The following is a 17,746-nucleotide window of genomic DNA, read 5'->3' on the forward strand; positions in this document are numbered from 1 at the left end:
GAAGAGAGTAGTAGTAGGAGAGAAGAGGAGAAAGAGGAGGAGGAGAGAAAAGAAGAAAGACAGGAGGAGAAAGGGGAGAAGGAGGAGTATGGTGATTATGAAGAGAAGATAAAAGAAGAGAAGGAGGAGGAGATAGAGTAATAGTAGGAGGAGGAGGAACACGCGCAGGAGGAGGAGAGAAAGAAGTAGAAGGAGGAGGAAAGAAAAGAAAAGGAAAGAAGACGAGGTAGGAGGGACAAAGAAAGGAGAAGGAAAAAAGAAGAGAAAAGAGGAAAGAAAGGAGGGGGGGGGGGAGGCAAGAGAGAAAGGAGTAGAAGGAGAGCGGGAAGGGGATGGGAGAGGGGGGTAAGGAGGGGGAGGAGATGATAGGAGAAAAGATATTAGGAGATGGAGAGAAAGAAGAGAAGGAAAAAAAAGGAGGAATGGGAGGAAGAGAAAAAGGAGGAGGCTGCGTATTATAAGGGAAGGAGGGGAGAAAGGAAAAGGCAGAGGATGGGACAGAAAAAAAAGAAAAGGAGAAGGAAAGAAAGGAGAAGGGGTAGGAGGAGAGAGAGGAGGAGGAGGCGTAGAGGAAGGATGGCAGAGAGAAAGGAAGAGGCACTAGAGGGAGGGTGTAGGGGGCGGGGGAGGGGCATGGGCGGGTGGGGGAGGGGGGTAGCAGAGAAGGTGTAGCTATATAAGGGGGACTTCGAGGTGGCGCGTGGATCACTCCTTTACTAACTGCAGGATTGTTAGGTGCTGCTGCCGCCGGTGAGTGTGTGTGTGTGTGTGTGTGTGTGTTTTGTGGTGGTATGATATTAGTGATGGTGGTGATTGGCTAACTACTGTGTTGTGGTATTGCAGTGGCCAATATTGGTAGCGGTGGTGGCAGTGGTGGTGGTGATGACAATGAACGCAAAAATGAAAACAACAGCAATAATAACTATACTAACAACAACAATAATAGTCATAATGATGATAATAATAATAATAATAATAATAATAATAATAATAATAATAATAATAGGCCTAATAACAACAAAAAACAACAACAACAACAACAACAACAACAATAATAATAATAATAATAATAATAATAATAATAATAATAATAATAATAATAATAAGGATAAAGCATATTCCAAAAACTCTTATCGCCATATTGTTATTTTTTATCTGAATGGAATCGTCATTTCCTTCCACGCCGTCTACGGGATGAAAAATACGGTAAACACTCATGGTCTTTCTTCAATTGACGGTAGTTTTCTTTTTCATATCGTCGGCCTAAGTTATTCAGGCATTCAGATTTTTCATTCATTCATTTCTTTTAATTTCAAGAGGAGAGTATCAGGACACCTCTCCTCCCGAAATTAACCTCTCTTTTGGCCACTCCTCTGAACTCGTTTTTATAGGGACATTGATTTGAGGGCTTATTTTTTTCATTGTTGTTTATCTTTTTTTTTTCCTTTGAGCTGCTTCCTTTACCGTCAGAAAAAATTCATTCGTCTTCATTAATTTTTTCCCGGAGTGTTCCCAAAAGTCATAGTTTGAGATACTCACCTAAGGATGTTCTCGTGTGTATTTGGAGACTTTCTACTCGTATTGGAAATGTTGTAGTACCGACAGACAGACAGACAAGTAAAGACAAGCAGATGGACAACGACGAAAACCTAACCACCCTTCTCGCTACGTCGCGTTGAGGCGGGGGATAATAACAACTCTAATGCACAGGCTCGATCTGCGGGAAATTCTTTGTTGTGACGACTATTGTGACTGTGACGCCGAGATGTGACTGTAGAAAGACACACACACACACACACACACACATTAAGAGAAAGAAAATATATATATAAAACCAGCTTTCGATTAGACCACTGTGTGTGTGTGTGTGTGTGTGTGTGTGTGTGTGTGTGTGTGTGTGTGTGTGTGTGTGTGTGTTTAAATTGGCGGAAGGAAGGAAGAGGAAAAAGAGGAAAAAAAACATCATCGCCGCTAATACACGTTAATGAAAGTCGGAGGAAAAACAAAAGGGAAAAGTGAGAAAGAGGGAAAGAAAGAAAGAATGAAAGTGTGAGGAGAAAGAGAAAAAAAAAAGAAAGCGGAGGAAAGGGAAATGAGAATTATTAGAACAGAGAAAGAAAGAGGGGGAGGAAGTAGATAAAAAACACGCATATCTCTCTCTCTCTCTCTCTCTCTCTCTCTCTCTCTCTCTCTCTCTATCTCTTTGGGTGTTGGCAGCAAGAATGTCACGCCAATAGATAGCATGACCGCCCCCCTTTAATTAATCTTGCTTGCTTAGTGGTGGGGGGGGGTCCTGGAGGTGATGGGGTGGGGGGTGGAAATGGAACAGGAAGGGAGGTGGAGTGAAGTGGTAGGGGTAGGGGGATGGGACCATGGGAATGGGGTAAAGTGACAGGGGAAGACGGGATAGGTTGGGGGATGGAAGGGTTGACGGGGGTGGAGATAACATGCAGTACTGGGTGGAGGAGAGGAGGAAGAACAGAGGTAGGGGGAGGTGGAAGAGTCTGGAGGTGGAAGAGTTAACAGTTACGGAGGAGGAGGAGGTTAGGAGGAAGGGTGTAAGCGGGGGGGGGGGAAGTGAAAGGGGCCTAAGATGATAAAGATAATGGGTGAAAAGGTTAGCAGTGATGGGGGTGGAGGATGGGAACAAGGGTGGAGGCAGGGGGAGGTGGAAGAGGCTGGGGATGATGAAGGTATAGAGTGGAAGGGTCAACAGTGATGGGGGTGGAGGATGGGAACAAGGGTGGAGGCAGGGGGAGGTGGAAGAGGCTGGGGATGATGAAGGTACGGTATAGGGTGGAAGGGTCAACAGTGATGGGGGTGGAGGATAGGAGCAAAGTGGAGGCATGGGGAGGTGGAAGAGGCTGGGGATCATGAAGGTAAAGAGTGGAAGGGTCAACAGTGATGGAGGTGGAGGATGGGAACAAGGTGGAGGCAGAGGGAGGTGGAAGAGGTTGGGGGATGATGAAGGTATAAGGTGGAAAGGTTATCAGTGATGGAGGTGGAGGATAGGAGCAAGGTGGAGGCGGGAGGAGGTGGAAGAGGCTGGGCATGATGAAGGCAGGGGTGGTCAGTGTGAATATCGTTGAATGTGATGGTAGGATATTTTAAACATTACCTATGCAATAAATAGTTGAAATACTTTTTATTTGAACTCACAGTGCCAAATGTCTTTATGTACTACCTGAAGTTATATACATTGTAGGTATTTAAACGGCCAGTGTTCATTCGAGTATGATCAGAGTGTATGCTGTCTGACACAAGTTTTCTTTCATGTGCAAATCGGCGTGTTTGGAATTATAAAAGGTGTGTGTGTGTGTGTGTGTGTGTGTGTGTGTGTGTGTGTATGTGTGTGTGTGTGTGTTTCGTATAAATAAACGTTCAAAGACAATTAAAAAAAATCTTAATTATTTATCACAGTTGATTTTCACCCAATCAAGAACTAACAATGCGTATGTGCCACATCTATCAACATTCACGCTTGCGAATGGACGAATGAAATTAAACTGGCTCTAGGCTATGACAGGACCGATAAGTACTGTGCTGCCCCTTGTGTAGAAGCAGCTATAATAATCCTGCAGTGAACAAGTAACTATATTCATGAACAACCACGAACTAAGAATAACAAAGAACACTTTACCATACACAGCTGTACAAAGAAAGCACGACAGGCTAATTGCACAAAACAGACAGAGTAATATACGTGTGTGTGAACGAGAGAGAGAGAGAGAGAGAGAGAGAGAGAGAGAGAGAGAGAGAGAGAGATGAGTGAGTAAGCGTGCGTGAACTGTGCGCTGAATGTAGCGAGACGCGTGTGTGTGTGTGTGTGTGTGTGTGTGTGTGTGTGTGAACCTTCCCTAGATGTCACTCATTAATGTGTCTAAATGCGACTTTCTAAGCGATGCGAGAGAGAGAGAGAGAGAGAGAGAGAGAGAGAGAGAGAGAGAGAGAGAGAGAATAACGACGTAACAGAATCGGATATAAAAATCAACGGTTATTTCCTTCATACAACTGCGTCATGATGGTGATGGGGAGAAAGAACATTATCACCATCGCCACCATCATCATTTCCTCCATCATCACCATTATCCCCCCCAATCACCACCATTATCCTCCCACATCATCACCATCACCATCAAATCAACACCAATATTACTGTCAACATCACCACCACCACCACCATCTCTCAATTTCCACCTATCTATCTATCTATCTATCTGTTTATCTGCCTCACACATAACAGCTCACAACCCATTTTTCCAGTCAACCAATCAAAGAGCTTCACCGTAGATAGCCAGCCGATCAGCCAGTCAGAGAGTAGATAGCCAGCCAGCCAATCAGCCAAAGAGTAGGGAAGTAGCTAGGTCTGACGTCACAATTGTAGGGTGCCATCTTTCCCCCTCAGGCACGAAAAACAAGTGAAAGTGATTATGCCCTCACCTGCTTACCTCACGTCTTGACCCCTAATACCTTGCTGAATCACGGAGGCGGAGAAGAGGAAGGGAATAAGAGAAGGGGGGTTAAGCATTACAAAAGAGAGGAAGGGAAATGATGAGAGGAAATTGGAAGAGGTGAAGGAGTACGATTATGAGGAGGAAGAAGAAGAGAAGGAGGGGGAAGAGGAGAAGGAGGAAGTGGTGGGGAGCTGTTAGTTACAAAAGGAAGAGAATAGGTACGTGAGAGGAAACTGGAGGAGGTGAAGGAGTACAAGTATAAGGGGGAAGAGAAGGAGGAGGGGGAGGAGGGAAAGAAGAGGAGGAGAGCTATTAGCTACAAAAGTGAGGATGGGAGTAAATGAGGGAAGACTGGAGAAAGTGGATAACTAACAGATGTGCAGCAAGAAGAGGAGGAGGAAGAGGAGACAGAGAAGGTATCGTAAGTAGCAAAATGTTAACAATACGTAGGAGATGAGAGGAGACAGGAAGAGAAAGGAAGAGGAAGGGCAGGAAGAGAGGATGAAGAGAAGAGGATAATGGGGTCTGTTGCAAGGGAAGGAGATGGATGGATGAGTGGGTGAAGGGAGAAGGGTGAAGGGGATGGGGAGGAGAGGGGATGGAGGAGGGAGAGAATGGGAAGGAGGGAAGGTAGACACTTTGTACGCCATATGTATTGAGGAGTGAAAGCAACTGATGAATGGTGTGTGTGTGTGTGTGTGTGTGTGTGTGTGTGTGTGTGCCTAACGGACCGGTTTTCAGGACCTTGTACGTGTGTTTGTTTATGCGTGTCCATGACTGTGACCTAAACACGAGATGAACTTCGTTACACATAAACACACACACACACACACACACCTAGGATGCTGGGAAATCCGCTTTTTATCATCCTCTCTCTCTCTCTCTCTCTCTCTTACTCTCTTCCTTCTCTTCCTCTTCTTCCTCCTCCTTCCCCTTCTCCCTCCTCATACTATTCTTCTTCTTCCTCCTCCTCCTCCTCCTCCGGAAGTGAGATCGGAGATGAAGGAAGAAAGTCTATTTATGTGAGCAATTGTGGAGGGAAGTTTCTCTAATTCATCTAATTTTTTTTCTCTCTCTCTCTCTCTCTCTCTCTCTCTCTCTCTCTCTCTCCTCAAGTCTCTCCTTCCTCTTCTTCCCTTGATTATACACTTTCCTCTTTCATTCACAGCATCTCTCTCTCTCTCTCTCTCTCTCTCTCTCTCTCTCACTCTCTCCCAAGGTACCCCAATCGTACATTTAAAAAAAATAGTAATGAACTGCAGCGTGCATGCGTGAGAGAGAGAGAGAGAGAGAGAGAATCACAGGTAACACGTATACTTGATTAACCTTTCACCTTACCTTCCCTTTCAGTTGAACCAGTAAAGCAGAAGAACAAAGCCAACATGACCTCTTCTTCCTCCTCCTCTCCCTCTTCCTCCTCCTGCTTCCTGCGTCTCCTCCTCCTCCTCCTGGTGGGGGCGACGCTGGGGGAGGCGCTGCCGGAGCTGCTGGGGGGTCTCTCACAGACATATGGACCCCCTCAGGTACGTGGAGAGAGAGAGAGAGAGAGAGAGAGAGAGAGAGAGAGAGAGAGAGAGAAATGCATGAATAGAAAGGAAGGAAAAAAGGAATAAGTATGAATATGTAAAAGGAAGATAAAAGAAGAGGTGGAGGGAATGGACTGAAGTGTCTGAGAGAGAGAGAGAGAGAGAGAGAGAGAGAGAGAGAGAGAGAGAGAGAGAGAGAGCGCGTTTATGTGTTGCTGTTGCAAAGGTGTTGCTGGTGAGGTGCTAGGGAACGTTCTGAGGCAGGGAGCGTTTGAGCGAGAACGAGAAGAAAACGTAGTGGTTGGTAGTAGTAATAGAAGTGTAGTTGTAGTTGTAGTAGTAGTAGTAGTAGTAGTAGCTATAGTAGTAGTAGTAGTAATAGTAGTAGTAGTGTAGTAGGAGTAATAGTAGAAGTAGTAGTAGTAGTAGTAATAGTAGTAGTAGTAGTAGTGTAGTAGGAGTAGCAATAGTAGTAGCAGTAGTAGTAGTAGTAGTAGTAGTAATAATAGTAGTAGAAGTAGTAGTAGTTTTAGTAGTAGTAATAATAGTATAGTAATTGTAGTAAAGTAGTAGTAACAGTAGTAGTAATAGGCTATCACACCGGCGGGTTGTTATCAGCAAGTTCAGTATTCACAGCGGATTATAAGTAAATTAGTTCGTCTGTAAGTCAAAACGCTCACGTATAACCAGTTTGCACGTAATTATAGCCAGTTAAACACTTTTATGCCATGACGCGGGCTTACACGCTTAGCAAACTGAAAAAGAAACCACAATATTCCTCCCGCTTGCACGATCTGACTTGAACTGGCGGCGGAGGACAGAAGGAGCAGTGTTCCCATACGCGTCTATAACTCCTATAATACCACAGTCAAATCAGTCTAATTAACGGCTATTCATTCTTCCCACTCGTATAGAATATATTAGTAATTAAGTTTTAGATGATAAGTTTAAATGGGTAGCGCTATTTGTGTGTGATAGCTTTTAGGAAGAAACCGATATATGCTATGTTGATCTGGTAATGTTTTTTTATTCCGCCTCAGGAAGTAGTACCACGTTTATTTACCCCATAATTCATAACCCATAGCTTCTAATTCGGGTTTTTAAATACTAATTGACTTTATGGTGTTATGTTCGTGTATAGTAGGTAATGGCGTGGGTTGTGATGTTCGTAACCTTATGATCTGTATTGGCAATGTATTAATAGGCTATGTTACCACTTGTTATGTTCTCTTTTCACCTTCCTCTCCTTCTCCATCTTGTCATATTAACTAACCATATTAACTAACCTACCATTTATTTATCACATTTTCGTAACCATCATCACTTTTGTTACCTTTTCACCTTCTTCCTCTTCCCTTTGAATAATGTACAGCGTGTCTTTAAATAATATCAACTAATCAATCTATTATTTTCATTACTCAGTTTTCTCATTACCATCATTAATTCCTATTCACTTTCCTAATCTTCACTCAAGTGCTTAGTCTCTTAACCTAATCTATGAGTCAGTATTCGTTTTCTCATCTATATCATTACTTTCACTGTAATCACGTTCTCACTCTCATCATCTTCTCACCTTCAACCCCTTCACAAGTTATATAGCCTACTCTAAAAGTTTTGTCAGTCATCTAACTAATCAATTATCCCTATCATCACTTTCTAATCACTTTCTAAACATTGCCTTCATCATTATCTTCCCATCTTCGTTCCCTTCTCTTACATACTTCATATCCTTAACGTTTTCTCAAACAACCTACAGCCATCACTTTCCCATCACTTTCTCGTCACTATCGTCAGCCCTTTCAGATTCTCACAACTTCAGTATCTGTTTGTCTCCTTGGAGTAAAACGAATCTTGTCTTTATTAGTATTTCTGTGATCGTTTTTTTTTTTTTTTTTTTTGTGTGTGTGTGTGTGTGTGTGTGTGGATGCCTTCACATGTAGAATTCAGAGACCCTATATTCTCAGCTCACGTAAGGATCGGTTATCATCAAATCCTGATCATCCTTTTCCTTCCCCTCTGCTCATTTTTTTTTACTCATCTTTTTCGTTCTCTCCTACTCATCCTTTTCACTTTCTGCTCATCTTCACCTCTTCTCACGCTTTCTGCTCATCTTTTTCTTCCCATCTGCTGAACTATTTTTTCATATTCTGCTCATCATTTTCCTTCCTCTCTGCTTAATCTATTTACTTTCTCCTCACTTTTGCTCACCTCTTCTCACCCTTTTCACTTTCTACTCATCCTTTTCACCCCTCCTCACCTCTGCTCATCTCTACTTACCTTCTTCACTCTCTGCTCATCTCTTCCTATCCCTCTGCTCATCTTTTTCCTTCCTCACAGAACAACTTCGCCGCCGCCGCTCCAGCCCCCGCGCAGTCCTTCCGTCCCCTCCCCGCCCAAGCTCCTGCGCCTCTTCGTCCGCCCACCGCGACAGGACACAGCACAAACAACAACAACAACAACTTCTTCCCGCCACTCAACCAGGCGCCGAGGGTCCCCAAAGTCCCGTCAGGACTGTACGAGACGCCATCCTTCGACCCCGCCCCCAGTAACCCCGTGGGAACATGCCGCCCCCAGGTCTCCGTGTCTGTGCTGACCTCGACCCGCCTGGTGCCGACGACCGTAGTGCAGACTCGAACTCGTGCACTCCCGACGACGATCTACTCGCAGGTGACGCAGACGCGGTACTTCCCGTCGACGGTGGTGCAGCAGCAGGTGGTGACGTCCGTGGTGCCTCCGGTGATACAGACGCAGACGGAGGTGGGTGGTAGTGGTGGTGGTGGTGGTGATGGTGGTTGGGGTGAGGAGGGTAACTAGGTGGATGGGTAGTGGAGGTTGTGGTGATGGTGATGGGTGGTGGTGGTGACTGGTGATGATGGTGGTGGTGAAACAGTAGTAGTCGACAGAGGAGGAAGAGAAGAAGAAGAAGAAGAAGGAGGAGGAGTAAAAGAAGAAGAGAAAATGAACAATGGAGGTTGAAGGGAAAGAGGTGGAAGATAAGAAGGAGAAAGGGAAGAAAGAGAAGGAAGAGGAGGGGAAAGGATGGAAAGTGAGGGAAGGAAGGATATATTATTTTATCATCATTATCACTTTTATCATTATCATTGCTATCATTATTATTTCAGTTACTATGACAACAAACTAACTCTCTCTCTCTCTCTCTCTCTCTCTCTCTCTCTCTCTCTCTCTCTCTCTCTCCGGCAGGTGGTAAGCAACGTTCAGTACGTGACGCGCGCCAAGTACTTCACCATCACCTCCTACGTCACGGACACACGCCTGCAGTACGTCACCACCACGCAGGTCCAGACGCAATTCCAGACGCAATTCCAGACCACCACGCAATTCCAGACCCAATTCCAGACCCAATTCCAGACCGTCACCAGCACCCAGTTCCAGACGCAGTTCCAGACGCAATTCCAGACCACCACGCAATTCCAGACCCAATTCCAGACCCAATTCCAGACCCAATTCCAGACAGTTACATCCACTCAGTTCCAGACCCAATTCCAAACCCAGTTCCAGACCCAGTTCCAGACGGTGACCAGCACGCAATTCCAGACGCAGTTCCAGACCCAGTTCCAGACCCAGTTCCAGACCCAATTCCAGACAGTGACCACCACGCAGTTCCAGACGAGATTCCAGACCCAGTTCCAGACTCAGTTCCAGACCACAACTCAATTCCAGACGCAGGTGAGTCATTAGGAAGGTGTTTTGATCTTCCGGTGTTAAGTTGACTATGTTTTTTATCATGATTATTATTTTGTATTCATCTCTTATACAGTAAAGAATGCAAATAATTAAATAAACAAATAGTTAGAATAGATAAATTAACAAACACACACAGTTAATTAATACGAAAAACAAATGGATAAATAAAGACAGACAAACAAACAAAAATTACAGATGAAAAATAATCAGATAATACTACAGACATGCAGAAAAAAAAAAAAAAAAAAAAAAAAAAAAACTAATAATGAACACAAAAACAGTAAACAACAACAAGAAGACGGGGAAGCAAACAAGAAAACAAACATACATACATACACACAAACAAACAAAAAACAAACAACACATAGAAAACGTCAAAAAAGGAAAGTGTAGTCAGCCTGTCAGTTGATCACCTGCCGTCCCTTACCCACCTGCCGTCCCCAATCACTCTCCCTTCCCTTCCCTTACCTTATCTTCTCCCTACCATACCTCCGTCCTCATTCACTCTTCTTTACCTTACCTTACCTTATCCTCTCCTCATCTTGTATACCTTCTCCGTCCCCTACCCACCTGCCGTCCCCAATCACTCTCCCTTCCCTTCCCTTACCTTATCTTCTCCCTACCATACCTCCGTCCTCATTCACTCTCCTTTACCTTACCTTACCTTATCCTCTCCTCATCTTATATATCTTCTCCGTCCCCTACCCACCTGCCGTCGCTATTCACTCTCCCTCACCTTCCCTTCCCTTCCCTTTCTTTCTCCCTAACTTACCTTCCCTTCCCCTTACTTTACCTTATTTTACCTTACCTTACCTTACGTTCTCTCCTCCACACAGGTGCGCACGGAGACCCGCTTCAGCACCCAGGTACAATACGTCACCCAGACCCAGACGCAACAGGTGCCGCAGTACATCACGCAGACCCAGTTCGTGACCCAGACCCAGTTCGTAACCCAGGGGCAACAACAGACCGTCACCCAGACCATCACCACCACCAGGATCCAGCAGCAAGTGGTCACACGGACGCAGACGGTGCCGCAGTACATCACGCAGACTCAGCAAGGACAGGCCCAGTTCGTGACCCAGACGGTGACTTCCACACGCGTCCAGCCGCAGTACGTGACGCAGACGGTGACGTCGACGCGCGTGCAGCAGCAGTTCGTGACTCAGACCCAGACGGTGCCGCAGTACGTAACGCAGACCCAAACGGTGCAAGGGAGCTGCGGCGGCGGCGGCGGTGGTGGTGGATATGGTGGCCGTACGACGACTATGATGCCTGGGTACTACTGAGTGTGTTCTTGGGCCGGTCAGTCAGTCAGTCGGTCGGTCGGTTAGCCTGTAAATCTGTTTCCGTTCTCTTCGTTGATGACTGACTACTACTGAGTGTGTTCTTGGTCCAGTCAGTCAGTCAGTCGGTCGGTTAGTCAGTAAGTTTGTTTGCGTCCCTTTTGTTCATCTGTCCCGTGTCTCCCACCAAAGAGCTTTCAATTCCCTGTCTCTCCGCTCACAAAGGATGTAAATATGAATCAGCTACGCACATATTCACTCACTTAATCAGTTAACAGTGCTTTCACGCCACTCTCAGTATAAAACGATGTAAATATTCGAATCAGTTAACCAGTCACACTCACTCACTCAGTAAATCAGTTAAAAAAGCTTTCATGCCACTGTCACTTTAAAGGATGTAAATATTTGAATCTGCCAGTCAGTCACTCGGTCAGTCACTCAGCCAATCAGTTAACAAGAGCTTTCAAGTCTCTCAGTAAAGCAAGGAGGTAAATATTTAAATCGGTCAGTCAGTCAGTCAGTCTTTCGCTTATTCACTTAACCAATCAGTCAAAAACACCTTTCTACTCTTAGTAAAACAAGGAGGTAAATAATTGAATCGGCCAGTTAGTCAATCAGCTCTTCAGTCCGTCACCCAGTCAATTCGTCAGTCCGTTGGTCAGTCAGTCCGTCAGTCCGTCAACCAGTCAGTCCGTCAGTCCGTTAGTCACTCAATCCGTCTTCAGTCCGTCAGCCAGTCAATCCGTCAGTCCGTTAGTCAGTCAGTCATTCCCGGGGTCATCGGGTTCGCATCGGCCTGTGAATGTGACTAATGAAAGAGGAGAGCTGCTGGATGACTTGTGTTTTGCTCAGTCATCCATTCGGCATCCTCCCTCGCCTCCCCTTCCATCCATACATTCATACGCCCTTCCTACATTCTCCCTTCACCAGCTTTCCCCCTTTCCCTTTGATCCTTTCACCCTTTTTCTTACTCAATGCTTTCCTTTATCTACCTTTTTCTTTGTCTTTTCTTTCTACCTTTTTTCTTTATCTTCCTCTCTCTTTTATTATGTATTTCACCCTTTCACCTTTCATCTTCTTTTCGTCCTTACTCTCCTCGACTTTCCCATCGGCAGGAGAAGGTTCTATCGTGAAGGAGGGGCTGAGGGTGACGAGGAAGGCAGGACAGCTAGAAGCGATGTTCTTGTTGTGACCGCTGAGTGCCCGCCGTTTTCCTACTCTCATATTGACACGAGAAATAAACAAAAGCTAGGAAAAGATAACCCCCCCTCCCCCCCGCCCCCCCCCCCGCATCATCCCTTTACAATATCCTATCTTCTCTTTTCTCATCTGTTTTTTTTATTTTTTATGCCGTTGATTTTACGCCAGTTCCCTTCCAGTACACGTTAATTAAGTTTATGAAGAGAATAAGAGTATCTTTTTTTAATCCATCTCTTATTGAATCCCTTCCCTTCCCAGTTTCATTCCTTAACCAATTTTATCGTTGTATCAATCTAACAGCCAATAAATGGCCTCCTTCGCTCCTGTTGCACGATAATGAGTATATGGAGGGGACAGGATTTTTTTTTTTTTTTTACTCCATCTCTCTTCTGTAATCCCTCCTCTTTTTCCCTGTTTGTTTTATTTAGCAAATTTTCTAGATTTATTTTTCAGTCCATCAGACCATTTCTTCTTTCCCTCTCACGCGATGAATAAGTATGAAGACATAATAAGTGGTTTTCTCATTCCGCCTCTCCTCCTGACCTCTTCCTCTCCTTCACAGTTTATATTCCGTACCATGGGCAGTATTCTCGGACGCTTTCGGCTCTCACAAGTACTTCTAAGGGCCACAAAAGAGATTAGTCAGGTTCTCACGAGTGTTTTTCACATTCATGGTGCAGAAGCCTTGTCAGACTATCTCTAGGCTCATAAAACTACCCCCGCTGGAAATACTAACACAACCACTTCGAAAACTTTACTAAATGTGAGTGTGTAAGCCCAGGGATGTTTGATATTATGGGCCTATATTTTTACAACAAAGGAGGCAGCTCAGGGGCACAAAAAAGGAAACAATAATAAAAAAAAGCCCGCTACTCGCTGCTCCTAAATCCTCCCGTTACTCTGAAAGCGTCTAATCCTTCTCCCCTCCTTGCTTTACACACACCACACATGACCCTGACTGCATGTGTGGTGGACTTGGGAGCCAAACAACGAGCTCGGCCTTAGAAAGAGAAGATCATGTCTATCTATCTCTAACGTGACTTATTTTTGTATCAGAGAATCGTTTATTAAGTTGTAGGCTATTTCGTGTGTTGTGACTGCTTGTTAATCTGTCATGTGGCGTGCCTGAGAGTGAATACTTCGCTCCTCGTGTGTTTGAGGCACTGGGAGGCTTGTTACCTGTCAGGACCACGTCACAGGTGTATTCGTCCGTGCTCAGGTGATGATTGCTGTCCACCTGGCGCGTGGCGCCCGCAGAGGTGACAAATATAATGTAGTGTTTTCTTATATCTCTTGTTTTTCTGCATTCCTCTCTTTCTTTTATTACCCATTACTACAAAAGCTAAAGATAACAGGAAAGGAACCCAAAAATAGGGATATAATGACCGAGTGTATCATGATGTAAATATAATGAGTAGTTATGTATGTGTCTAATGATTCAGTAGGAACGATCTGAGTGTGTGGTGGTGTCTACTACTAATTATAGGGAGCATACGTCCGGGGGTGCGTCGCTTCACTCACTCGCCACTTCCACTCCCCAGCATGCCCCAACGCAGCTGCCCTATCCATTCCAAGTCCTTCCCGGCAGGATCGACCAACTCGCCTCATCCTTGAGTTACGTCTGTGGGGGTCCCCTAGGTCTCCTTCACTCAAGGTTGTCTGGTTCAGAACAACCCTGTGAGCAGGACGACGTCCAGGAAACGTGCCACGTGCCTATATAGCTAGAGCTGGCGTTCGAGGACCAAGCTGGTAACGGGCCTCGATTAAGTATCATTAGATAGTCCTGGTTCGACCGGAAGCCATTCCAGCGATGTGTGTGTCTAGGAGGGAAGTAAAATAACAAAGATTGACAGGCAGACACACAGAAAGACAAACAGACGGAGATCACTAGGTAAGGATAAAGGGTCATAATAACAAGAAACACCTGCAGCAGGCCACAGGTATGTCAGTATTACCTGGGCTGTCATGGCTCCCCGCATGAAGGAAAACGGTAAAGTTAACAGGGGACTGAAGTAAAAGGGTGAGGAAGGTGAATATTGAGTGATGGGGGACGGGAAAGGCAGGAAAGCTTGTAAGTCATTGGATTCATCGTTCGTAGGTTCCTCGCTAAAAGGAAAACAGAATGAATTACCGTAACAAATAACAAGGAGAGTAGACAATGATATAAATCGAATAAAGCTCTCAGAAAACCTATGGAACACTTAGTTTAGAACAGGCGGGTTGTTCCCATGTAGTATCTCCATGGGTGTTCATTACGCTAAAAAAAACACGAAATGATGAGAAGAAAGGGAAACTAAACAAACAAAAAATAAACAAAGAAAAGATGGACACAGCTGAAAAACAAAACGGAATGATGAGAAATACACACACACACACACATATATATATATATATATATATATATATATATATATATATATATATATATATATATATATATATATATATATATATATATATGTGTGTGTGTGTGTGTGTGTGTGTGTGTGTGTGTGTGTGTGTGTGTGTGTGTGTGTGTGTGTGTCTGTGTGTGTGTGTGTGTGTGTGTGTGTGTGTGTGTAACTCACCACGGCCTGATCGTACCGTCTTAAAACATAAATAGTACCATAATCAGTGTCATTTTTCCTATATTCTTTTCTATACTCTTTACACATACTTAAAATGGGCATAAAGTTTGCATAACAGCTTATCATTTATTAGTGAGCTGTGTGGGAGGCCCCGCATCCCACCAGCCCCCTTGACGGTAAATGTCACTTTCCTCCCGTGCCATGTTTTTAATTTCACAGTACAGCCAAGCACTGTACACACACATACAGACAAACTCAATGGGAAACAAGACTTCCTCCTTGAAGATCCACGCCGAGGCGTCGCTGGGGGCCGGGGTCCCCAGCGTGGATGCCCTCTCTTTGTCGTGCAGCGCCTCACGCTGCTGGGGGCGGGGGAGGCGCCGCCTTGCGCGGTTCACCTTCCCCCGCCGGGGGTGGGTGTGCACCCAGGGGGTGCAGGTGTGCCGGGGCAGGGAGCTGCAGCACCTGCCCCTGGTCGGGCTCCACCACGAGGACCCCAGCACCGCCATCAGGGTTAAGTGCTCCCGCCGAGGGGAGGCCGTCTACGCGGCCACCATGCCCCTCGCCCGCCTGCTGGGAATGCTGGAGGAGGCCGTGGCCGGAGACGCGGCCCTCCTCCTCTTCAGCCTAGCAGGCGACGAGGACTGCGTTGCCACTTTGTCCTTCACACGGTCCAGGTACTCCAGGCCGTGGGCGTGTAACGGGTGGCTCCACAGCCACGGCGGCGGTGAATGGGAGCTTGTGGGCCAGGGGGGAGCTGCGTGCCTCGGCCCCCGCGAGGGTGGCTGCGGCGCGTCGGCCAGCCCTGGGCAGCAGGAGCTTGGCCAGGGCCAGGGAAGGTACGACCCTGTCCCGGCGGATAAGGCAGACGAGGTCAGTGCCTCGGCCTTTGCGGCAATGCCTCAGCCAGTCCTGAGGACACCAACATATACTGTTCATGAGTATACAGTCCCAGCAGTGCCTTGCGGAGATCCCTCGGCCAGTGCCCAGGACGTGGCAGTGCCAAAGGTCGACTTGGGGGATCCATCGACCCTGGCACTCTACCGCGCCCTTCACCAGGTTGGGCCAGAGCCGCAAAAAGGGGTCCTGCCAGCCACCAGTGCCCAGAACACCACAGTGCCAGAAGCCTGCTGCGGGGACCCACCACCCAGTGCCGAGGCCCGCGAGGCAGTGCCAGAGGCGGACTTGGGGGATTTCTCTTCTCCGGCACTCTACAGAGACCTTCATACGAAGGAGCCTCACGTGGGGGTCCCGCCGCCCAGTCCACAGATCCTTACAGCGTCAGAGGACCCTTCAGCCAGTGCCCAGGACTCACCAGTGCCAGAGGCTGACTTGGGGGAGTTATCGTCCCATGCACTCTACCACAACCGTCACCAGACTGAGCCTGCGCCTGTCGAAGGGGAGCCACCGGTCAGTGCCCAGGACTCAGCTGTGCCAGAAATTGACTTGGGGGAGTCATCGTCCCTGGCACTCTACTACAATCTTCACCAGCCTGTGCCTGAGCCTGTGTCTGATGAAGGGAACCCGCCAGCCAGTGCCGAGGCTGGCGAGGCGGTGCCCGACGAGGAGTCATTGGAGCCAGTGCCTAGTGCCCAGGAGGCGATTCCCCCGGGGTCGGGAAGGCCCTGGTGGCACGCCGTCTTGGAGGGCCTGGAAGTGCTGGACCTCGTCGTGTACTGCCTCCTGATCCTCGACGCCTATCTGCGCTAAGAACACACGGCCGTCACTTATCACCGGGCGGGCGGCGCGCTGCTTCCCTGGCCCTGTCTTTCTACTGGCGGCTCACCGCCTCAGCCACGCTCCGGACGCCTTGCATTACGTTACTCATCACCGGGCTGGCTCAAGGTGCTGTTTTTCTTACATTTCTCTAGAACTCCATTATTCATTTTACTCTCTCTCTCTCTCTCTCTCTCTCTCTGTGGTATATATATATATATATATATATATATATATATATATATATATATATATATATATATATATATATATATATATATATATATATATATATATATATATATATATATATATATATATATATATATATATATATATATATATATATATATATATATATATATATATATATATATATATATATATATATATATATATATATATATATATATATATATATGTGTGTGTGTGTGTGTGTGTGTGTGTGTGTGTGTGTGTGTGTGTGTGTGTGTGTGTGTGTATATATATAGATATATATATATATATATATATATATATATATATATATATATTTTTTTTTTTTTTTTACGTGTACGCCTATAGCGGCGGTAGGCATTTTTAAGGGGCCTGGATGGTAGTCGGCCCCAGCCCGTCATGGCGCCGGCAAGTGTTTATAGTGGCGCCATATCTATATATATATATATATATATATATATCTATATATATATATATATATATATATATATTTTTTTTACAGCAAGGAGACAGTTTAAGGGCACACAAAAGCAAACATTAATAAAAAAGCCCGCTACTCACTGCTCCTAAAGAATCCAAAGAGGTGGCCGAAAGATAGGTCAGTTTCGGGAGGAGAGGTGTCCTGATACCCTCCTCTTGAAAGAGTTTAAGTCGTAGGCAGGAGGAAATACAGATGAAGGAAGATTGTTCCAGAGTTTACCAGCGTGAGGGATGAAAGAGTGAAGATGCTGGTTAACTCTTGCATAAGGGGTTTGGACAGTATAGGGATGAGCATGAGTAGAAAGTCGAGTGCAGCAGGGCCGCGGGAGGGGAGGCATGCAGTTAGCAAGTTCAGAAGAGCAGTCAGCGTGGAAATATCGATAGAAGATAGAAAGAGAGGCAACATTGCGGCGGAATTTAAGAGGTAGAAGACTATCAGTATGAGGAGGAGCTGATGAGACGAAGAGCCTTAGCCTCCACTCTGTCCAGAAGAGCTGCGTGGTGGAGCCCCCCACATGAGATGCATACTCCATACGAGGGCGGACAAGGCCCTGTATGGACAGAAACTGTGCAGGGGAGAAGAACTGGCGGAGACG

The 17,746-nt window shown here is 45.9% G+C and overlaps 1 protein-coding gene across 1 annotated transcript; it reads left to right on the forward strand.

Moving 5' to 3' along the window:
* The first annotated feature begins 724 nt into the window (after positions 1-724).
* LOC127003602 (MHC class II regulatory factor RFX1-like) lies at positions 725-13,429 on the forward strand. Its single transcript, XM_050870510.1, has 5 exons — positions 725-750; positions 5,805-5,977; positions 8,318-8,737; positions 9,182-9,667; positions 10,522-13,429. Exons 2-5 carry the CDS (start codon positions 5,837-5,839, stop codon positions 10,972-10,974), a joined length of 1,500 nt encoding a protein of 499 aa, XP_050726467.1. The 5' UTR covers positions 725-750; positions 5,805-5,836; the 3' UTR covers positions 10,975-13,429.
* Positions 13,430-17,746: the final 4,317 nt, after the last annotated feature.

The sequence above is a fragment of the Eriocheir sinensis genome, chromosome 25 (assembly GCF_024679095.1).
Source record: "Eriocheir sinensis breed Jianghai 21 chromosome 25, ASM2467909v1, whole genome shotgun sequence".
Lineage (NCBI taxonomy): Eukaryota > Metazoa > Arthropoda > Malacostraca > Decapoda > Varunidae > Eriocheir > Eriocheir sinensis.

What these genes read in the sequence shown, in the direction of transcription:
- LOC127003602 (XM_050870510.1), top strand. Translation starts at nt 5,837, where the DNA reads ATGACCTCTTCTTCCTCCTCCTCTCCCTCTTCCTCCTCCTGCTTCCTG. An exon ending in AGACATATGGACCCCCTCAG is followed by an intron (nt 5,978 to 8,317) that starts GTACGTGGAGAG and finishes CCTTCCTCACAG; the next exon opens with AACAACTTCGCCGCCGCCGC. An exon ending in CAACTCAATTCCAGACGCAG is followed by an intron (nt 9,668 to 10,521) that starts GTGAGTCATTAG and finishes TCCTCCACACAG; the next exon opens with GTGCGCACGGAGACCCGCTT.